General features: G+C 43.3%; 1 protein-coding gene across 1 annotated transcript in view; it reads right to left on the reverse strand.

Moving 5' to 3' along the window:
* Positions 1-6,457: 6,457 nt before the first annotated feature.
* MPPED1 (metallophosphoesterase domain containing 1) overlaps positions 6,458-18,683 on the reverse strand; it is a 65,523-nt gene continuing 53,297 nt past the window's right edge. The window contains exons 5-7 of the mRNA XM_040596927.1: positions 17,605-17,720; positions 12,791-12,904; positions 6,458-9,233 (exon numbers count right to left, since the gene is read on the reverse strand). Of these exons, the coding sequence (XP_040452861.1) occupies positions 9,115-9,233; positions 12,791-12,904; positions 17,605-17,720 (349 nt within the window). The 3' untranslated portion in view covers positions 6,458-9,114. The remainder of the gene's footprint in view (positions 9,234-12,790; positions 12,905-17,604; positions 17,721-18,683) is intronic.

Genomic DNA, 18,683 nt, shown 5'->3' on the forward strand with positions numbered 1-18,683 from the left:
TCTTTATTATCCCACCCCACCAGTCAGGAGGCTGGGTGTGCACAAGGGGTTGGGAGGGGACACGGCCGGGACAGCTGACCCCAGCTGACTGAAGGGACATTCCATATCATATGACACCATGCTCAGCATATAAACCTGGGGGAAGAAGGAAGCAGGGAAGTTCAGAGTGATGGCGTTTGTCTTCCCAAGTCACCGTTAATCGTGACGGAGCCCGGCTTTCCTGGGGATGGCTGAACACCTGCCTGCCGGTGGGAAGTGGTGAATGAATTCCTTGCTTTGCTTTGGTGCATGCACAGCTTTTGCTTTACCTGCTAAACTGTCTTTATCTCAGCCCTTGAGTTTTCTCACTTTTACTCTTCCGATTCTCTTTCCCATCCCACCAGGGAGCTCAGAGTGAGTGAGCGGCTGCGTGGTACCTGATTGCCAGCTGGGGTTAAACCACAACACAGGTACACAGGAAAGGAAAAAACACTGTGAAGTCACTGAGAAGTCAAGAGAAGTAACTGCCTTTTACATCTACAAGAAAGTTTTGAAGAATAAAACCATTCTTTTTTTTTCTTTATTAAAAAATACAACCCCTGCATATCACCTTCCTATTTCAACTCCACATGTGGGCTGTGAGTTCCTGATGATTTTTAGACCAACACCGCAACTGCTGAACACAACCGCTGTTAATAACGCCAGTGCAGAGACTACTGAGACAATGCTGTACTTTAAAGGACACTCTTCTATTTCACTCAGAAAGAGAAATGAAGCCAATAGGGAGTACAAAACATCACCATCACTTCTGAAAGCCCCATTCAAGTAATTTGCTTTCATACATTTTGTTGCTTTCCATCTCCCAGCTTTGAGTTCCTTTTGTTGTTTCTAATAGATAATACCAGCTTCAAAGTTTGGAGGAACCGTTCCTCCTCCGCCGCTGTTGTCTTTTTTTCTTTTATTCCTTTAGCAAATGTTGATTTTCTTTATCTTTTTTGCAAGTTAAAAGGAGATGCTTTAACAAAGCAAAGCACGCGCAGGATCCAAGAGAGGCGGGCACCTCATGCTGCAGCATCGTGAGCTCACCGAGGGGTGACAGGACCCTTTCCTGCCCAGCAAAGTCAGCTGCACCCTCTGCCCCTCTGGTCTGCCCAGCCCTGGGGCTCTGCAGCGGAGATCTGTGCACAGAACGTTCCTATACCTTTAAGGGATAAAATATGCTTGGTAGCAGGTGAGTTAAAAGCAGTTAAGAAATCCTCTACTTGTAACTTAGAAGTGAGCACGGTATTTCCAAATCTGCCACAGAGTGAGTGAGCACTTGCTGGTTACAGCTGCCACGCAACCGGCTCAGGCCGTGTTGGCTCCAGGGCAACACACTGATGTAAAGCTAAAGGCAGCTGATGAAGTGTCTTCATCATAGGTTGCTGAGTGCCTTGTCTGTATTTTCATGATTGATTACTTGCCTAACTTTCTTAGGTGTTGGGAGGAACAATGAATCAATCCAAGCGTTTTCAGAGCCGGGACTGCTAATTGCATGAGCTCTGTTTACCACTCGAGAGCTCCAGTTTTGACAAGTCTCTTGACCACGTGTTAATGCATATGATTAATTATTGTTACGGGCATCCACAGAAATGAGCCAGATAGGTAACACTTCAGAGCTATTATTTCTTTCTGAACAAGCAATAAACATAATTATGCAAACACTGTGTTACAAGCATAACAGGCAGGGCTAGAAGGTCTTTGGAAGGTGTGTAGGTAAACCATCACTCCCCAGCAATGGGTACCTGGAACGCACAGGCTGGAAATGATGGGGTGGCAGGTTTGAAGCAGTTACTTCTCTTGACTCCTTGGTGGCTTCACAGTGGCTCTTCCTTTCTTGTGTATGTGGCTACAGAGGACTGCAAATAAGGGCAGAAGTACTGTATCACTTGGCATGTGAATGTGGGGTGGAAATCCCAGTCAGAGTGCTGTGGGAAGGCCACAAGGTTATAGAGGTGCCAAACATTTACACCTTTTCACAAACAGATGGGACAAACTCCAGTGCTGGGAGGCTGGGGGACCCTGCTGGGCACTTGTCTCTGGAGGTTTGCCTGGCTCTGCCAGGCTTCACCTTGGACACCCTGGTGAAAAGCTGCCTTTGCTCTGGCTGGTGGTGGCATTTGTTGCCCCCGGCACAGGGCTTTGCCCTCCCAACAGAGAGAACCTACCCAATATGCAGGTACCCGCTCACCTGGAGAGGCTTGGGGTGATGCTGGGAGATGTCCCCAGGCTCAGCTCAAGCAGAAGGACCTGCCCCCTTGTCCTACACTGCTGTTGGCTTGTTGCAGGTCCTTGGAGCTGGTGCTGCTGGGGAAGGCAGCAGGGTGTCTGTGGGATCAAAAGCAAGACCAGGCTGGGTTAAGATTCACACGTCATCCCTGGGGAGACCATAAAGGTATCCAGAGAGGGGGTGCCCGTGGCAAGAAGCTGCTTGCGGAGCACCACCACGAGTGGCATGAAGTGGTGGGGACCAACAGGACCAACCGTGGGAAGCAGAGGAGTCAGTGTCAAAGGAAAGGTAATCGGCAGCCAGCACACGTCCATGTGAAGCAGCTCTGTTCATTTTGAAATATCAGATAACAGATGCAATCAGAATGGCTGCGCCATGCGACAGCCTTATAAAACAATAGAAGAAGTATAAATACAGGCTTAATTGCTCACTCCGCTTAAATTGCTTTATCCTGCGTAACTTCATTATTTCTAGAAAATTTGGTCCAGGCCATTATGGTGGGAAGTAAAGTTTGCAGGAGGCTATGAAATTCCCCACTGCAGCAGCAGCAGACTGCCAGGGTGGGTTGTTACACCATGCAGATGAGAATATTTCTGCCTGTGCAAAGCCCTCCATCAGCACGCCCGAGGTGCGGCACAGCACTGTGCACCTGCGGAACCGACCATTGCTTCTTTGCACCCCTTGTCTCTCAGCGGAGAGGCAGCATCACCGATCTGAAACAAAAACCCGAAAGGACAGGGGCAAGCCTCTCTCCAAAATGCACAGCACACAACACCCGGGCTGCCTGGCTCTGTACAGAGCGAGACACCTACCCCACGCCATCAGCTTTGGCCCCACGCACCCACAGGCAGGGTCCCTGCCGAGGCACACGCTGCAGCATCCTCAGCTGTTCCCTCACGAACAACAGGGCACTTGTTGGGGGAGGGCACCCCAGGACCCTCTGTGACCCCTTCCCCACTCCAGTGGCCTCTGTGGAAAGGTTTGTACCACCAAAGTCAACATTCCGTAATATTCCTGAGTTGCACTTGTCAGGGAGCCGGGCCAGCCCTAATCGCAGTGGGGGAAGGGGCGATTGAGGCTGGGCTGGTGGCAGGGTGCTTCAATGTCACCTTTGACTCCCCCAAGCCTTTGCCAGGTATTGGGTACCTCACTGGTGGGGCAGAGCGTTTTCCTTACCCTAATTTTGAAGTTTAACGCTACCATAAGCCATTGCAGTATGTTTGTAGCATCCAGCATTTTCCCATCTGGCCCTCTCCAAGCTGCTCATCCCATCCAGAAAGCAGAAAGCATTGCAAGAAAAATGTAACGAGAGCAAGTGAAATGGCAAACCCGTCTGGGTCGTAGTTCCCTGCGGCTGTCCCCCTCCCCGCCAGGCTCCCTGCGAGCCGGCAGCACAACCTCACCGTGCAATGGTGCTCCCCGGGCAAAACCAGGGAAGAAGCAGCCGCGCCACCAGGTTTGCTCTGAAGGAGTGACGAGCCTCTTCTCCGGTGGCAAGAAGCAACTTGTCCACTAATGGGGCCCAGCTTGCACCGAGCGGGAGCGAATGGCACCAGCGTGAGGGCATGTTGTGTGCTGGCCCGGCGGCAGGTAGAGAGGTTAATTACTCTGCTGGGTTCTGGCCCTTCGTGCTCTAGAGGGGGAACACACTTCACTGGGCAGTGGAGAAAACAAAGCCGACCGGTTTGCGGAAAAGAAAAGCCTGTTCCTTTAATCTATTTGAAAGCTTTTGGTACATCAAAGTCCTGGCAAGGAGAGGTGTCTCAGATATAATTAGTGTGGACACTTGCAAAGGTTTTGATAAAGACTTTTGTGAAAGAGCTATTTATGGGAGGTAAAGAAGGATCATGTGTTGGGCACTAGCCAGGAAACAAAAACCCCAAAGCAGGGTGGACTGGGTGAATCTCACACGGCTCCACACCCCACCCAGCAGCACCCCCAGCCCCAGGGCTGCTCATCAGACACTGCAGGTGAGATGCCCCAAACTGCAAAGCCTGACCAGGGGTGACAAGAACTGCAAAGGGCACCAGCAGAGCCAGGGGAATGGGCCAAACCAGGGGAAAAGGATCCCCCCATGGACACAGCCTGGGTAGGGCTCCCCGGGAGGAAGGGGCTGATGGTTGTGAAAACTGGGCAAGTCCAGATCAGCTGCCACTTCCCAAAGAGAAAACCCGGCTAGGGCCATGGGCAGCTCACCACAGTACTCCACTGGGGGTTGCAAATATATACTATTACCCCCAAAATCCTGAACAAATAAAGAACAGACATGGATAAAGATCAGGAGAGAAAGTAGCAGGGAACTGTGTCCAAATGCTCAGATAGGAAGGAAGAGGAGGAGGTCCTCTTCTGGCATCACTGCCTCTCACCAGCTCCCGAAGGACACATCAAAAAGAGAGGAGGGGAGTGCTTCTGAGATGGGAAAGTAAGAGGGTTAGAAGTAGTCTAGCTATAACTGAAATTATTTTAATTTCTAGATAAAGTGAGTAAAAAGCAACATAATGGCAGTATACAAAATAATGGATGGCACAAAGAAGGTACATATAAGTACTCCTGTTTACACTTTTCACATAAAAAGAGAACAAAGGGACAGTCAATAAACCTGAACGACAGCACACGTACAAGGATAAACAAAATACTGTTGTTTTAATGCACTGCGCATAATCACCCAGGGAGCTCACTGTTCCAAAATATCACTAAAATCGCAGATGCAGAGAGACTTGCAAGAAAGGGACAAGAACGTACCTGAAAGAAAAGAACATTTGCAGTTACATTCGCTGTATGTGAGCTCATCAGCAGTGAGCGGTAGTATGGGTTTTTAAGAGAAATTCTCGTACAAACAAGAATAAATGGGAGGGGGCAAAGATCCCTGTGGACAGATTATTCCAAAATTCGCCTCCCAAGGAATGTCTTGTTCCTCCCTCCTCTGAAGCATTTACATTGGCTATTGGCAATCAGTGATTAGAGAAGACAAACTACTTCTCATCCCCCCTGGTTCTCCCCCCTGCAGCGAGGCCAGAGCACCTTCCCACCCGCTCTGCCCCGTGCATGGCCCAGAGACGTGGGGTTTCACCTTCCCTCCCCGCAGCCACCTCGCTGGCGGAGCACCCGGCAGGGCCAGCCCGGCACGCTGCTGCCACCAGCCTTGCTCCCTGCAGCCACCTCCTTGAAGACCATCATAGTTTTGGAGTCTCTGGCGTCAGGGGCTACCAAATGGCATCATCTGAAAGCCTAAATCTGGTTCCCCAGGCTGGGGTGCAGCTGCACTGGGTGGGGGCAGACAGCTCTCACGCGGGTGCCGAGTCCCAGCTTGCTCGTTTCCTGTAGCCAAGGAACGTTTCACATCCCCAGTCATATGTGACTGAGGGAGGTAAAAATAATCTTTTTTTTTTTTTTTTTTTGTTGACATGCAGTGATATCTCCCCTATTCATCGTCGAAATGAACCAAAATTAATCTCGGTAACAATTCTGCCTGGTGATGGGAACGCATGCGTTAGTGATACACATCAGCACACCTTCGGGGGCAATGCTACCTGGACAAACACCAGTGAAGGTCAGCAATGGGGAGGTGGGGTGGGAAACGACTAGGGCGCGCACGCCTGAATTTAAATCGAGCCAATTGCAAAACTGCCTTTGTGGAAACCCTCCTTGTCATGGCCTCCCTAAGCTGAGGTTGATCAGATTTGAGGCAAGAAACTCAGGCCTTGACAGTGCCCACAAAGTTAAAATACAAATGAGTCACCTTGACTTAATCTCCCTGTGAGGTTCGTGTCCTTATGCCCAACTCGGAGCACGAGCCACCCTTCCCACAACTGCCACCCTCTCCCGGAGGACGGCATCCCAGTTCCCGACTGCTTCACAGCGCTGCTGCAGCACTCTCACATCAGCTCTTCCCTGCCTTGCCGGCGCCTCTGGCATGGCCCCCCACCAAAATCCATCAGTTGCAGGTAGCAGCTGCTGTTCTCCCCCCTCTCCACAACCCCAGTTCCCAATCGCTACCTTCTGCAGGAGATGTGGTGGCTGAAGCCAGCAGACAGAGCAGGGCACCTTCTGCCCATCGCCCCCACCCCTCTGCCAGCTGACACACAACCTTCCCAGTAACAACGTCAGTGTCCCCCAGGCTGGCTCCTACACCTGGAGAAGACAGGCAGCCTTTCCCACATGGAGCTGAGTGCATGAGGTGGATATAAAGAGGCTTTATTTTTTGTTGTGTGGGTTTTTTTAAGACTTTATTCGTCTAACATGCTTGACCAAAAATTACAACAACACTCAAGTTATGCCAAAATGATTAAATAATCTTTAAGCTTCCATACCTCAAGTACTTTAAATGATATTTTGAAGTAACAGCTGCTTTTGTATCCTTTCCACATAAAAATACACAGTATTTTGCAGATACCTTAGGAAAAATTATTTTTAAGAGAATAGTTTATGGTCGACATAGAAATTTTGCTGAGGCTAATAAAAGGACCTCTTCCCCCCACTTTAACATTTTAGTCTCTTAAGTGCCGTGAGCAAATGTAAACATTTCAGACTTTAACATACAGCCAATTTCCTGCCACATTTGTTGCAAAACGCTTGAATTGTGACTAGCTAAGACACTTTTATTCTAACTACACGCTATTGCTCATCTTCCCAGTGATGGCAGGAGTTCATATTCAACTATGAATTTCAATCCTTGCTGATTTAGGAGCTGATCCTGCAATTTCTGCCCCAATATTTTTGACAGAAGTGGCCCCCTCTGAATTCATGGCAGACTGCTCATGCACTCGCAAACTATTCACCCAAAAACCAGTTGCAGGCGTCACTGATTGTTTTGGGTTTCGTTTCAGGAAAATGCAGCACACTAGTTCAGACCCCATGTCACCCAACAGCTTACAAGAAATGACAGACCTGTGACTTGTCGTATTTCCTGGTAGTTTGGTGGTTTCTGGAGGGTCTGCAGCACAAGTTACTTACTGGGCTCAACTGTCACCGCTCCCAGCAGCAGCTGGCAGAGCTGCTGCCCACGGGAAGCCAGTGCAATGCAAGGTTTCTGCCCACTTTGCTTAGAGTTGAGGCTGACATAGCCTGGTTTTCTGAACTGTGTATGCATACAACGTACATGCAGCTGCTACGTGAAGCTCACATTTACATCCATGTATCGGGCAAAAAGTAACATACACAATTATCCAATCATGTGTGCAGACGGGGGCTACGCACAGACCTGTAAACAGCCCCACATTGGTAGTGCGCTAATCTGCCCAGCGTGTGGGAACAAGATTTATGTCCAGATGCTGTCAGCCCCAAATTCAGGATGTCCACATTCAGAATACAGCATAAATACAGAATACAGAATAAATTATCTCCATCAAGGCCAAAAGGCTTCTCTTTAAGCACAGAGATGTTTGCTAGTTCAAGGCAGAAACCCATTTCTTGTAGGGGACATCTGAAGCACTTTTTTTTGGTGGGTTTGTAATCAATTCTCAAGCTTTTGCCTAAGATGGGAGTTCAGCACCTCTGCTAACCTGCAGGAAAGCCGCACAGGCAGTACCACGTCAGTTGGCCATCCCAACCAGCTCTTGACATGTCCCCTGCTTTGCCTGGTGTCACATGCAACATGAGAGATGGATTTCAACTTGGTTGATGATTTTGTCTTGGGCCTCTTTCAGCAGTGTCCATGAGCAGGCAAACAGCAACGACAGGTTCTGTTAGGCAACCTCTGCTCTGTACCTACTGCTGTGTACTCGTTACTCATCACGCTTGCGCTACTACATAGCTAACCAAAACTGAATGCCCAAACTCCACCTTGGGATGACCCCTTCCCCTTGACACCCATAACATTTCCCAATGACAAAATGATCACAACAACATTTAATCACTCCTGACAGGGGCAAATTTAAACCAGACATCTCATCATTGGCTGCATGTCCCATTAACAGTTTTAAACAAATAGTCCCAGCTGGTTTTATTTAAAACACCTCTACTGAACACTGGGTGGGGGGTTTGTGTTTTGGGGTTGGTTTTTTTGCTTTTTACATACAATCACATATTGCCTTACCATATGAAAACACAGTTATTTTTTTTCTTCCTTTTTTTTTTTTTTTAAGGGAAATGTCATCATTTTTTTCACAGGCGAGGCCAGGTTACAAATTCCTGAGTTTATACTGCACTTAACACAGTCTCCCTTCTTGAATGGTGAGCTGTTTACAGCATGCCAGCAATATGCACCATTTCCCTTACCATCTGTAATGCCAGATGTAGTAAAACTTCATTTCAGTACAGTGAATTAGGGCCTCTATTGCATTGGTTTTGAATAGATGCAAAGGCTTAGACCTGGAGGACTTGAAGTAATAGCCTTCCTCCTGTGACTGGTCATTTGTACACCATCTTTTACATTTGCCATGTTAATTACGGGAAAACATCTTCACCATAATTTTTTCTTTACCAAGAGCTCACTGGGAAACATCTGAAATGAGGAAATCCTAGTCTAAACACTTAAGTTTAAACTGCAAACTTTCTTAAAGAAACACTTCTTTGAAAGACATTGTTCCTTTAATAAGTCAAATATAATGTACGGTATATACAAAAGTCCCTACTTAAGAGATATATATATATATGTATATGTATATATATATGTGGAATGCATTCACTTTTCTGTGTTCACAAATATTTTAATGGTGAAATGTTAAAAAGTCTTTAATCTGTTTCTGGCACCAAAATGTCTTTGTTCCTCATCCACTTTTGTCACTCAAAATTTATCTGTGAAGAGTTAGCAGGGGAAAAAAGAAGAAGGTTTTTGCTTTTTTTGTTGAATGGTTCCCTATTGGGATTCTCAGCCAGCAATATAAAGTTGCTAATGTGTTGGGTACAACTTTAAATCCTCATTATAATCATGTGTTTCTTGGCGTAGGTAGGTCAATAACTATAGGTGGATTAAGTGGCTGATAATTCACAGTGCACACAGATGCATTCACATAGGTAGTAGTTCCATCAGCCATCACACCATAACCTACAAAGGAAGAAAAACTCTGGTTACTTCCATTATTCATTATTAATTTCTTTTTCTTTAAATTATTCACCTTTATCACACAATGCTAAGTGCCACATTTATTACTCAGAAGGAATTTTAAAATTTTCTTCATGCAAAACATAAAGGTCTCCTGAATTAATACCATTCTTGTCCTACAGCAGAACATTTTGTCATCTTTTCAGTTGGGTAAGAAAAGCAAAATGGAGCTAGCTAGTGCCTTGCTAGCTAGTGGCTATAATCTCTGGCAGCCAGCTCGCCAAACGTCCTTAGAAAGACAAGACGCTTTTCTCTGCAAAGCTTTTTTTCTTAGAAACATCTCAGTTTTGGAAAGGATGAGAAGGTAAGTGCTTAGGCAACTGTAGCATTGAAAAAAACATACTTCTGATCATTTAGGTTTGCAGTCATCGGCGCAGCAACTCCAAGCAATTTTCATCTTTCCACCTTTTTTTCTGGCCTGTGTTGTACAACTTTGAAGCTACCAATGACGAAAAAGTATTGCTTGACTAAGGGGAGTATGTGTGCATGTGCACCTGGGTGGGATTTGTCTAGTAGGAACCTCTTCTTCCTAAGTGTTTGAACTTGTTGACCAATTTCCACCAAATCTGATGGAAAGACACTAAAATGCCTGCCCAGGCAGAGAAAAAATGGCTTTAATACATGATCTGATAGACAAGGTGAATTCACACCCTAAGACACCATAACATTTCCACAGGAGAAAACACCCTTGTGTATGTCTCACCAGTGGTGAAAAAGCTTTAACTACATCTCACGTCTGACTGGACACATAAGCCAAACAATTCCAGAGCTAAATCTGCAGAAAATCGAATACAGTGAAATGCTGTTTCAGAAAGTGAAAAAGCCGCCCTTTAACCGCCCTAGTATTATGTAAAAGTAGACACACTCTTCATTGTCAAAAATCTTTTCATGAATGACTAGGAAAAAGCATAAACTTAATTACACTAGAACTAAAAGCTGAATGTTGGAAACTTGCATTGAAGTATTATGATCAATACAAAGAAAAGCATTCACAATCAGAAATGTATGATTTTGGGGAAATCACCTGGCAGAAAGCATTTGTATTAAGATTCAATCTCACCATTAATGAAGTTAATAGTGAAGCTATAGTCATTGCTATACGCATTGAGTTCCACCTCTTCAAATCCTAGGTACCTAGGATCCTACAGTTTTTCTGAGTGCAATTTTGTGCCTTACAGAAGCATTGATAGTTGCGTAATTTACAAACAAAGAAACAGTAGCCGAATTCCTTTCTTTTTTGTTTGTTAAAATACCCTGAATAATGCAGGTCCTCCTGGACTCCCCATGGAAAACCACGCTATAATTAGGGACTAGGGAGGGAAGAAAACTCTGTCAGGTTCCTGTCACAGACATTTCTTTAAATCATTTGCTGTTTGCCGCAGAACAATTGTTCTGTGTAAAACACAAACTGCACAGAGGACAGTCAGCATTGCTGCTGGGACTTTCTGTCTCCTCGGCTACATGTTTGGGGAGAACAGAATCAGCTTGCTAATATGTTCTTTTTGCTGGAAGATTCCTAATGCTACAGTTTTACTCCTATCCTACTGCTGACAGAGTTTCCTTGGCCATGACCTCAGCCAAGAACTAGCTTTAATGGCTAAACCAGGATTTTCGCTGGAGTTGCTGCCATGCCCCTTGTCACTTCCATGGGTCGATCAGCAGCAAGCCCATGTGTTAGAGGTATTTTTTGCCAGAGACAGCAGTGCAGAGGGGGAACAGGGAAGAAACATCTCTTCTAACCACCTCTTCCTCCTGGATGTTCAGTAAATAACTGCTGCATATGTAGCTATGCTCAGTCAGGGGAAGAACTCATCTGTTCAAATCATGCATTCTCTCTACAAAGAACAGCTTCGTTTGCACAGGCTGTCTGCAATGGGAATTCGCCTCTGCAGAGATTTAGCATCCCACTGCAAAACAGGCTATGCAGTTCCCCATTTGTTTTCTCTAAATTATGATAGTTAACAAGAAGAGTACCTTGTTTCTGTGTTCCGATACCTACTGTGCCAACTGTATTAATTCACAAGATCTACCATTCTGTTGAGGTGCCATTCTTTTCCCTCGGGAGCAAAAGTTGGGTTTGGTCTTAGCAGATGTGATTTTGTTTACCTGCCTGAAGCTTCATGGCTTGCTAACTGTTTGCTTATATCCCCTGCAACCCACCTGGCTTACGATTTCTGAAAAGACAATGAGTTTATTCACAGCTCTCAGAGACTGCTCTAACAGCAAAGGGTTAGGAAAAAGTACTGCCCCATGTTTGTTTACTCTGTGCTTTAACAGCATTTTGGACATTAACTAGCCACTAATAGCTTACTGCAGACAAGACACATGAGGAGAATGGACTTAATCCCTGAGCTGTAGAATAATAATCTGAATATCTTCTCCACCAATTTTACACCACCACACCTCGCAGCAATGTCACTTCTAACTTAGCATAATGAAAGCCCCCAGCAGCAAGTCAGAGTGGGACTTGTGGGAAGGGTAATGGTTCTTCACAAAACCAGAAGTATCTGTATGCCAGCTACTCCAGTTTTTGCATTGAGACCCATAGAGATCCTACATCAAAGGCTGGAGCAGTCCCAGAAGCAGAAAACTGGCAGTTGTGGAGCACCTTTTCCTGCCAGTAAGTTAACACTGCCAAGGACTAAGCAGCTGATAATGCGTGCTTACATGCCAGGGGGTACACTTTTGCACAGCCCAGTGGTTTCTTTTGGTGGGGGCACTGCTTGAAGTCCTGCTGCCATGCTATGTGAACAGGACAGGCTTCTCCATAGTAGACAGCATCTACCCTTTGCCTGGAGATGAACTCCTGCCGTCACGAACTTCAGTGGAGCATACTTGTTATCATTTACTGACTTATGTGAAGGGAACTAATTTTTTTCCATTTAAAAATCAAATAGTCAAGAGAACCACTTCATTTTGTCTGGGTACAAAATATTTCCCCTGACAAAGGAAATAAATACATGAATAAATATCTTGAACTTCTACACAAGTCAGTGGTGACATCGCTCTTGATTTCAACTTCACATACACATCGATGAGGAGAGACAACTTTTATTGTAAATTATTGAAGACTAAGCCTTAGAAGCACCCCTCAAAACATCCTTACCCATTTTGCGAACACGGAAACTGAGACACAGAGAGCTTACATGAATTATCTTAAATCACAGAGACTCAGCAAAGGAAAATACAATCCATCAATCCTAATATTTAGTCACCTTCTGTAACTACTGGACTTGTGTTCTTATTTTAAAATTCACAGTAATCCTCTCTGTGAAGGAGGTGCCACCCTTTTTTATAAATGTAAAATCTGAAAGAGAATCTGAAGTACAAACATTGAAAAGTGGGTATCTGCCAATTTCTCCTCTATATATGCAGCTCAGAAAGTATCTGAATTCCAGAAGTGCTTCAGTTCAGACATTCAAGTTTGCAAACACTGGCTAAACCAGACAACTTCTGTGTTTCTGTTTTCTAAATAGATATAGAAAGAAATGTGTTCTGACCTTCATGGATATGTCCAAAAACATGAAGCCTTGGCTGTATTCGTCTCTGGACTGTGTTTAGCAGCTCAACACATCCTACCCGTTGCATTTTCTTAGGAACCCAGTCTAGAAAACCTTTGGAAAAGGAAATAAAGCTTTAAAATAAGACAGGTTATCTGAAAAACTGTATTGCTCTACAGCATTTCTGAGATTTCATGTCTCATAGCTTTTCATAAGCAGCCATAGAAGAATTGACATGGAAAAAACCATTTGCCTTTGTAAGTATAAGGAAGGAAAAATACTTGCGGAAAACCATAAAAGCTCATCGAAGAAAAAGGACTATGGTAACTCTTGCCAGTTGTTTTTCAAAAAAAAACCCCAAACACTGCAATTAAAGCATTTTTGTCCTGCTGTTAATGGGAAAACTCAATGTTTTATCTGTTTTTCTTCCTTTAAGAAAATGAGGTGTAATGAGCAGTATGTCCAAAGTGAGTCTCTAAAGAATCTAAACCAACATCTAGCTATTTAAATCTAGTCCTGGGATCTAGATTTTTAAACTGAACACTTTAACTGATGCGATGCAATCTATGTTGCTAATAATAAAACTGTATTGTTACCACATTGAATCTTACAGTAGCAGAACTCAGGTGCAGAACTCACAGCACGCCAAAAAACAACATCCTCAAGTAAAACTGGTTTAAGCACGTCATGACACAGCAAACTCCACTAGCCTAAATCTATGGACCTCACACAGGAAGAGAAACTCAGCCCTTCTGCAGTAGATGTTTTTCAGCACTATATTTACTTGCACAAAGTTTGTATAAAAATGCATTTTTTATGAATACAGACAAAAATGTACACCAACTTGCTTATATGTCTAAAAACATGCTGCAGGGGGATGCTTACTGCCAACTGAAGTCTCATGTTTCATTCAAAGTAGTAGTATAAGAAGGATGTTGTTGTATTAGAGGGTTTGCAATAACCAATCTTGTTTTCTTTCTGTTGTTCTCCCATTTTTATCAGGCTCAGATCTGGAAATCTAAAATACATAACCGTTCCTTTTTTCTTTAGTTGTTCTGGTACTTTCCCTGGGTGCCTGTCATTGCTTTATAGCCCTTAAATTACCGCAAAAGCATGAATATGTTGTGCCTTTAAGAAAACAGTCGTCAGCCAGAGAGGTACAGAGTCTGGACCTAGTTTTCCTGTGTTTATTTTGATGTCCACCCAAGCATGGCCAAATAGCAGCTAACCAACTGGTTTAGAACACCAGAACTGTGGCATTCAAGCTCTTGGAAAAGCTCTCAAATCTGCTAGAGCTTCAGGGGAGGGTCATACATTGAGAAATACCTCTTTAGATGCCATTGTTTGAAAACTGGGCTCAGTATGCTGTGGGGTTTTATGAAAATGGTAAAAATTTGCCCTTGTATCATAGTTACTCAGAAAGCTAAGTCCAATTTCCAGAAATGAGTTGGGGCTGTGGCATCCTGAGCGTCAAAAAGAGCAAGTTCTGTTAATGGCCATAGTCTCCTAATTTGTTCAGATGCCTCTGAAGATGCTGCTTGGCTCCTGTTGGGATGATGTGCAAAGAGAAAGCCCCACTCAATTACAGACAGAGTAGAGCAATGCTCAGTTCTGGTAACTGATGTTACCAGTCACTCTCGGTATCCAACGCAGGTCAAAATTCACTGTAGGAAATAATAAGCATTGAAGAAGTCAAAGTGAGGCCAGCAACTCCTCTGGAATCCAGTCATGCTTTTTTTCAGAGCAAATGTGTTGTAACGATAGGTTTTGTTACTTCAATGATTTGAAACAGTTAATTGTCAAAATGTCTGTGGTGAACATAAAGCCAAAAGTATTTCCACTTCAAAAACTTCACAAACAAAAATCCATAAAATTAACTTCTCCATTAAATTAAGCATTATTTATGTTGAACATGTTTTTGTTTACATGCATTATCGCCCTTCTGAAGCTTTCCCATATGTTTGCAGCTTATTATGTACACCTGACTACACAAACTAAGAATAATTGATTACACCTAGCTACCAATTAGAGTTCATCTTAAGGTTTTTTTAATGTTTGGTTACTTGAAACAGGTTTCTGCAGCTGTCAGGAAAGTATAAATCTTTGTCACAGACAATCAAGCAGACAGCTACAAATGAAGACTTAAAGGTGAAATTAAATTAAAAACAAACAAAGAAAAGAAAAGTGAACTTTTTGAAAAGAAATAAAAGAATCATAGATGCAGATCTTTAGGAATCAGGGGGAAGACTTAAAAAGTTATACTATACATAAAAGTAATACAAATATGCTGATACAGAAGTGAGCATTAGCACTGATTCTGTACTCATGAATACTGCATTTCATAAGCTATGTCATATACAGCATATCTTTTTTTACAATAAACAGGTTACTCATAAAATGGTCAATAATAGCTGTTTTAACCTTTGTTTTCTCATCCTGTGTGAACCTCCTGTGTATCCCTGCCCTGGTTTCATCCAAAAGCACTACTATAAAACAGGAAAGACAAATTACTCAGAGTTTTGTTACGTGCCTAACTGACATAGAAACACAAAGTCCATTAACTCTTAGTGGTGCTTCTGCATCTGAATCATGCAGGCAATTTTAAATCTATCTAATAATGTAGTATTAATTAGTTTAGAGGGATGCACACTCTTTTGAAGTGAGGGAATGAGAAAGCAGCAAAGAAAATGGATGATGGACAGAATTTAGGCAGCCATGCTGGAGAAAAAAAAAAAGAGGAATTTGCAAGAGCGATGATTACTATTTATGATCATTAGGAACAGCTCTAGTGATGCTGTCCAAGATCAGAACAACAGTAATCAGCTTTCTGGTTAAAATAATTGGCTGGGAGGATCAAGGAGGATCCTGTCTCCCCAAATGTCTGTGGACAGAACCACAAAATAAGGAGGTTCTGTAAGTTAGGCAGAGTGCTAATTCCTTTTGAAATGGCATGTATTTGTTGCCATGGGTGTCACAGAGATCAACAGCTGATGCCCTCAGACAGAGGGTTCTGTGCCTGAGCCATCTATTAATGCATCAATGAGAAAAAGACAATAGAGAACTTTTAAAAAAGAAAATCCTTGAAGGACAGTTGAAGCTTAAGAAAAGAAAAGAAATACTGACACATGGAGATGGGGAGAATTCACGTTATTCCATTACAGTCAGTGGAGATGGGCAGCTCTTCCTCAGAATTACTAAAATTATAAAATTACTTTCCAATTACCAAATTTACTCTTAGATTTCTTATTAAAGTATGTCTGTTGAGCACCAGCTCTGCAGTGCTCTCTAGAGGTTCTCCTCCCTCTGCTGATTCCAGAGGCTGCCTGGAGAGGCCTGGTGGCTAAATTAGCAAGCTGGCTGAAGCTGGATGGTGCAAACCCCACTCTCCACTTTCCAACATGGGATTTCAAGCGCTAGATACAGGGATATTCTTTGAATCAGCCAAAGGTTGGATTTCTTTACAGCTGATCAGCTGTTTTTAAAAATGGCTTTAACAGTGCTGAAAAAGCTTCTGAAAAAGTTTTAAATATGACTTATAAATAAAACTATATCAAAGACCCAGCATCACGCCTTGCATCCTAACAGGGATTATGCCCAGTACTGACCGTTTGGAGCTGATATCTCAAGGTCTAAACAAATAATTTGTGCCATCCACTTTCACAATACAGATCCATACTAATATCAGTCTGTGGCATGGTATGAGACTCCAGTTAGGTGAAGTATCAAAACACACGCCCTTCTATGAGAAACTGTGCTCACAAAGAAGCCCTTTCCCCCAGGATTAGTGAGCAGTGGAATGCAAACACGTCTTTCTAAAGAAAACAACAAAACACAAACCCTTTAGATACTTTCTCCTCCAAGCTCTGAAAAAGGAAAAGAAAGGGTGGAAGACAAGAGGGTTTTAGCTTCAGGAAACTAGGGAATCTAAAGGTTTAAAGGAACCAACTGCCGCCTTCTCACACAAAGCACTCCTCTACAGTAAGGCTCAGGAGAACACTTAAGTACATGCTCCATGTTCGTGTCCATTCATTAAATTACTAAGAGTTAAACAGGTAAATTGCATTAAATTGAGCTTGCTATATGTTAAATACATCGAAAAACACGTTAAAAGCCTTAAGCCTTTACTGAACATGGACAAGTTTCTGTGATTATTGTATTTCCGTAAAAGATAATTTCAATATTATTTAGGAATACAAGAAATTTCTCCTGGCTTCTGTATCACCTATATTAATATTTTTAAAACACAAATGCAAAACTACTTCTTGTTGGTCTGTTAGTGTTGCCAGACTGCATTACAGATAGGCACTTCACCCACGCTGTCCAAAGAACAGGCAAACAGTGTCAGCATGTGGGTTTCTGAGGCAGAAGATGCACCAAGTCAGCACGATGAGGAAAAATACAGACTTTGGGTACTTGTTGGTGGGCAAACGCTACTGCAAGTGAGGGCAAATGACAACGCTAAAAAAAGTACAACCCCAGTCCTGCACTTCTCTTCAAGCAGGCTCCATGCTTTAAATCTACTCATTTCACCAGTGGCAGAGTGGACAGATGCACAGGAAAACTAGACCTTGCTGATTTATAAAGCTCCTTAAAGCTTTATGTGTTAAGGCTTTATTTTTTAACCCATTATTTAACTTCCTACCACTGAGCATAGGTAATCATCAAACATGAACCTGAACTGAAGTTCTGGTGTTGCTGAAATCGGTATGGACGTTAATTAGGACTTTTCAGGGTTGCACTCTGTCTAAGAGGAGCCATCAGTTACTGTATAATCATCTGAAAATACACAGCTAAGAGCACTAGTATTTTCTTACCGAGAGGTGGTCCATGTGTTATAAGAATATCTATTCCATCTGGAATAAGGTTCCATTTCTCTAATAGTGCTTGGCCACGTGGAAGATTAAAGCCCCAGCCATAAAACCAAGGTTGCCTGCCAAGAGAGGAGGAGAATGTCTTCAGTGCTACTTCCATGTACTGGTCATCTGATTAAAATACGGAGATTGACTCTCTACTAGCATGGAATTTGGAGACATAAAAAGCATTCATTTTCTTCTTCGTGTGCACAGTAAAACCCTCTTTCCATATAACCAGTGTTATTTAACTTGTGTGACAAATCAGTGCAGTCCTTACCACTTTCAGTAGAATATTCACAGTAAAATATTCACAGCATTCCCCTACCTAGGTGAAAAGTAACTCTTACAAGACTTGGATACCAAGATCTCCATGTGTGGATTAGCATGCTGGATTCCCACAATACCTAGAATAACACCTGTCTCAGCTACCTAGGTGTGGATACACATTTCACGTTGGCTCCTGTCATGCTGAGCCCTTAGCCTATGACCAGCTGGGCAAGGACTGACCCTGGCACAACAACAGATCCAGTTCCAAGGTCAGAGACATCACTGAAACTGCTTTGTTTCCCTAATTGGAAGCAACCCATCAGAACAAGAATACTGCTTCTTTTCTTACACATAATTTTCTTCTGTCCTCTGGTGTGCTGACCTGCTTTTAAGTAAGACTTTCCATATTCAGGATTTCTTATCAGACAAGCATTTACATTTTTTAAAAAATATTTATGGAGCAGCTCATCATGGAGCAGTGGAACTGTAACACTGCCAGTCAGAACACAATTTATCTGTATCTCGCTATCCCATTGATTAAAAATCTGTATTTCACAACTATTATATCACAGTGGTAAACTGTCTTGCTGACTATGCTCTAATTCTATGTCATAAAATTGAGGGGTCAGGTTTAGGCTGGAATTTTTTTATAATTTTTTAACTGATGTCTTCTGGCCATATCTGTATTTGGGGAATAACAAATAGGCTGCCCTTCTTCCCCAGACAAAACAAGGCTCAACTATTCCAGAGAGATCACTGAAAGGCTTTCTATG

Source organism: Falco naumanni, chromosome 5 (assembly GCF_017639655.2).
Source record: "Falco naumanni isolate bFalNau1 chromosome 5, bFalNau1.pat, whole genome shotgun sequence".
In the NCBI taxonomy this organism is placed as follows: domain Eukaryota; kingdom Metazoa; phylum Chordata; class Aves; order Falconiformes; family Falconidae; genus Falco; species Falco naumanni.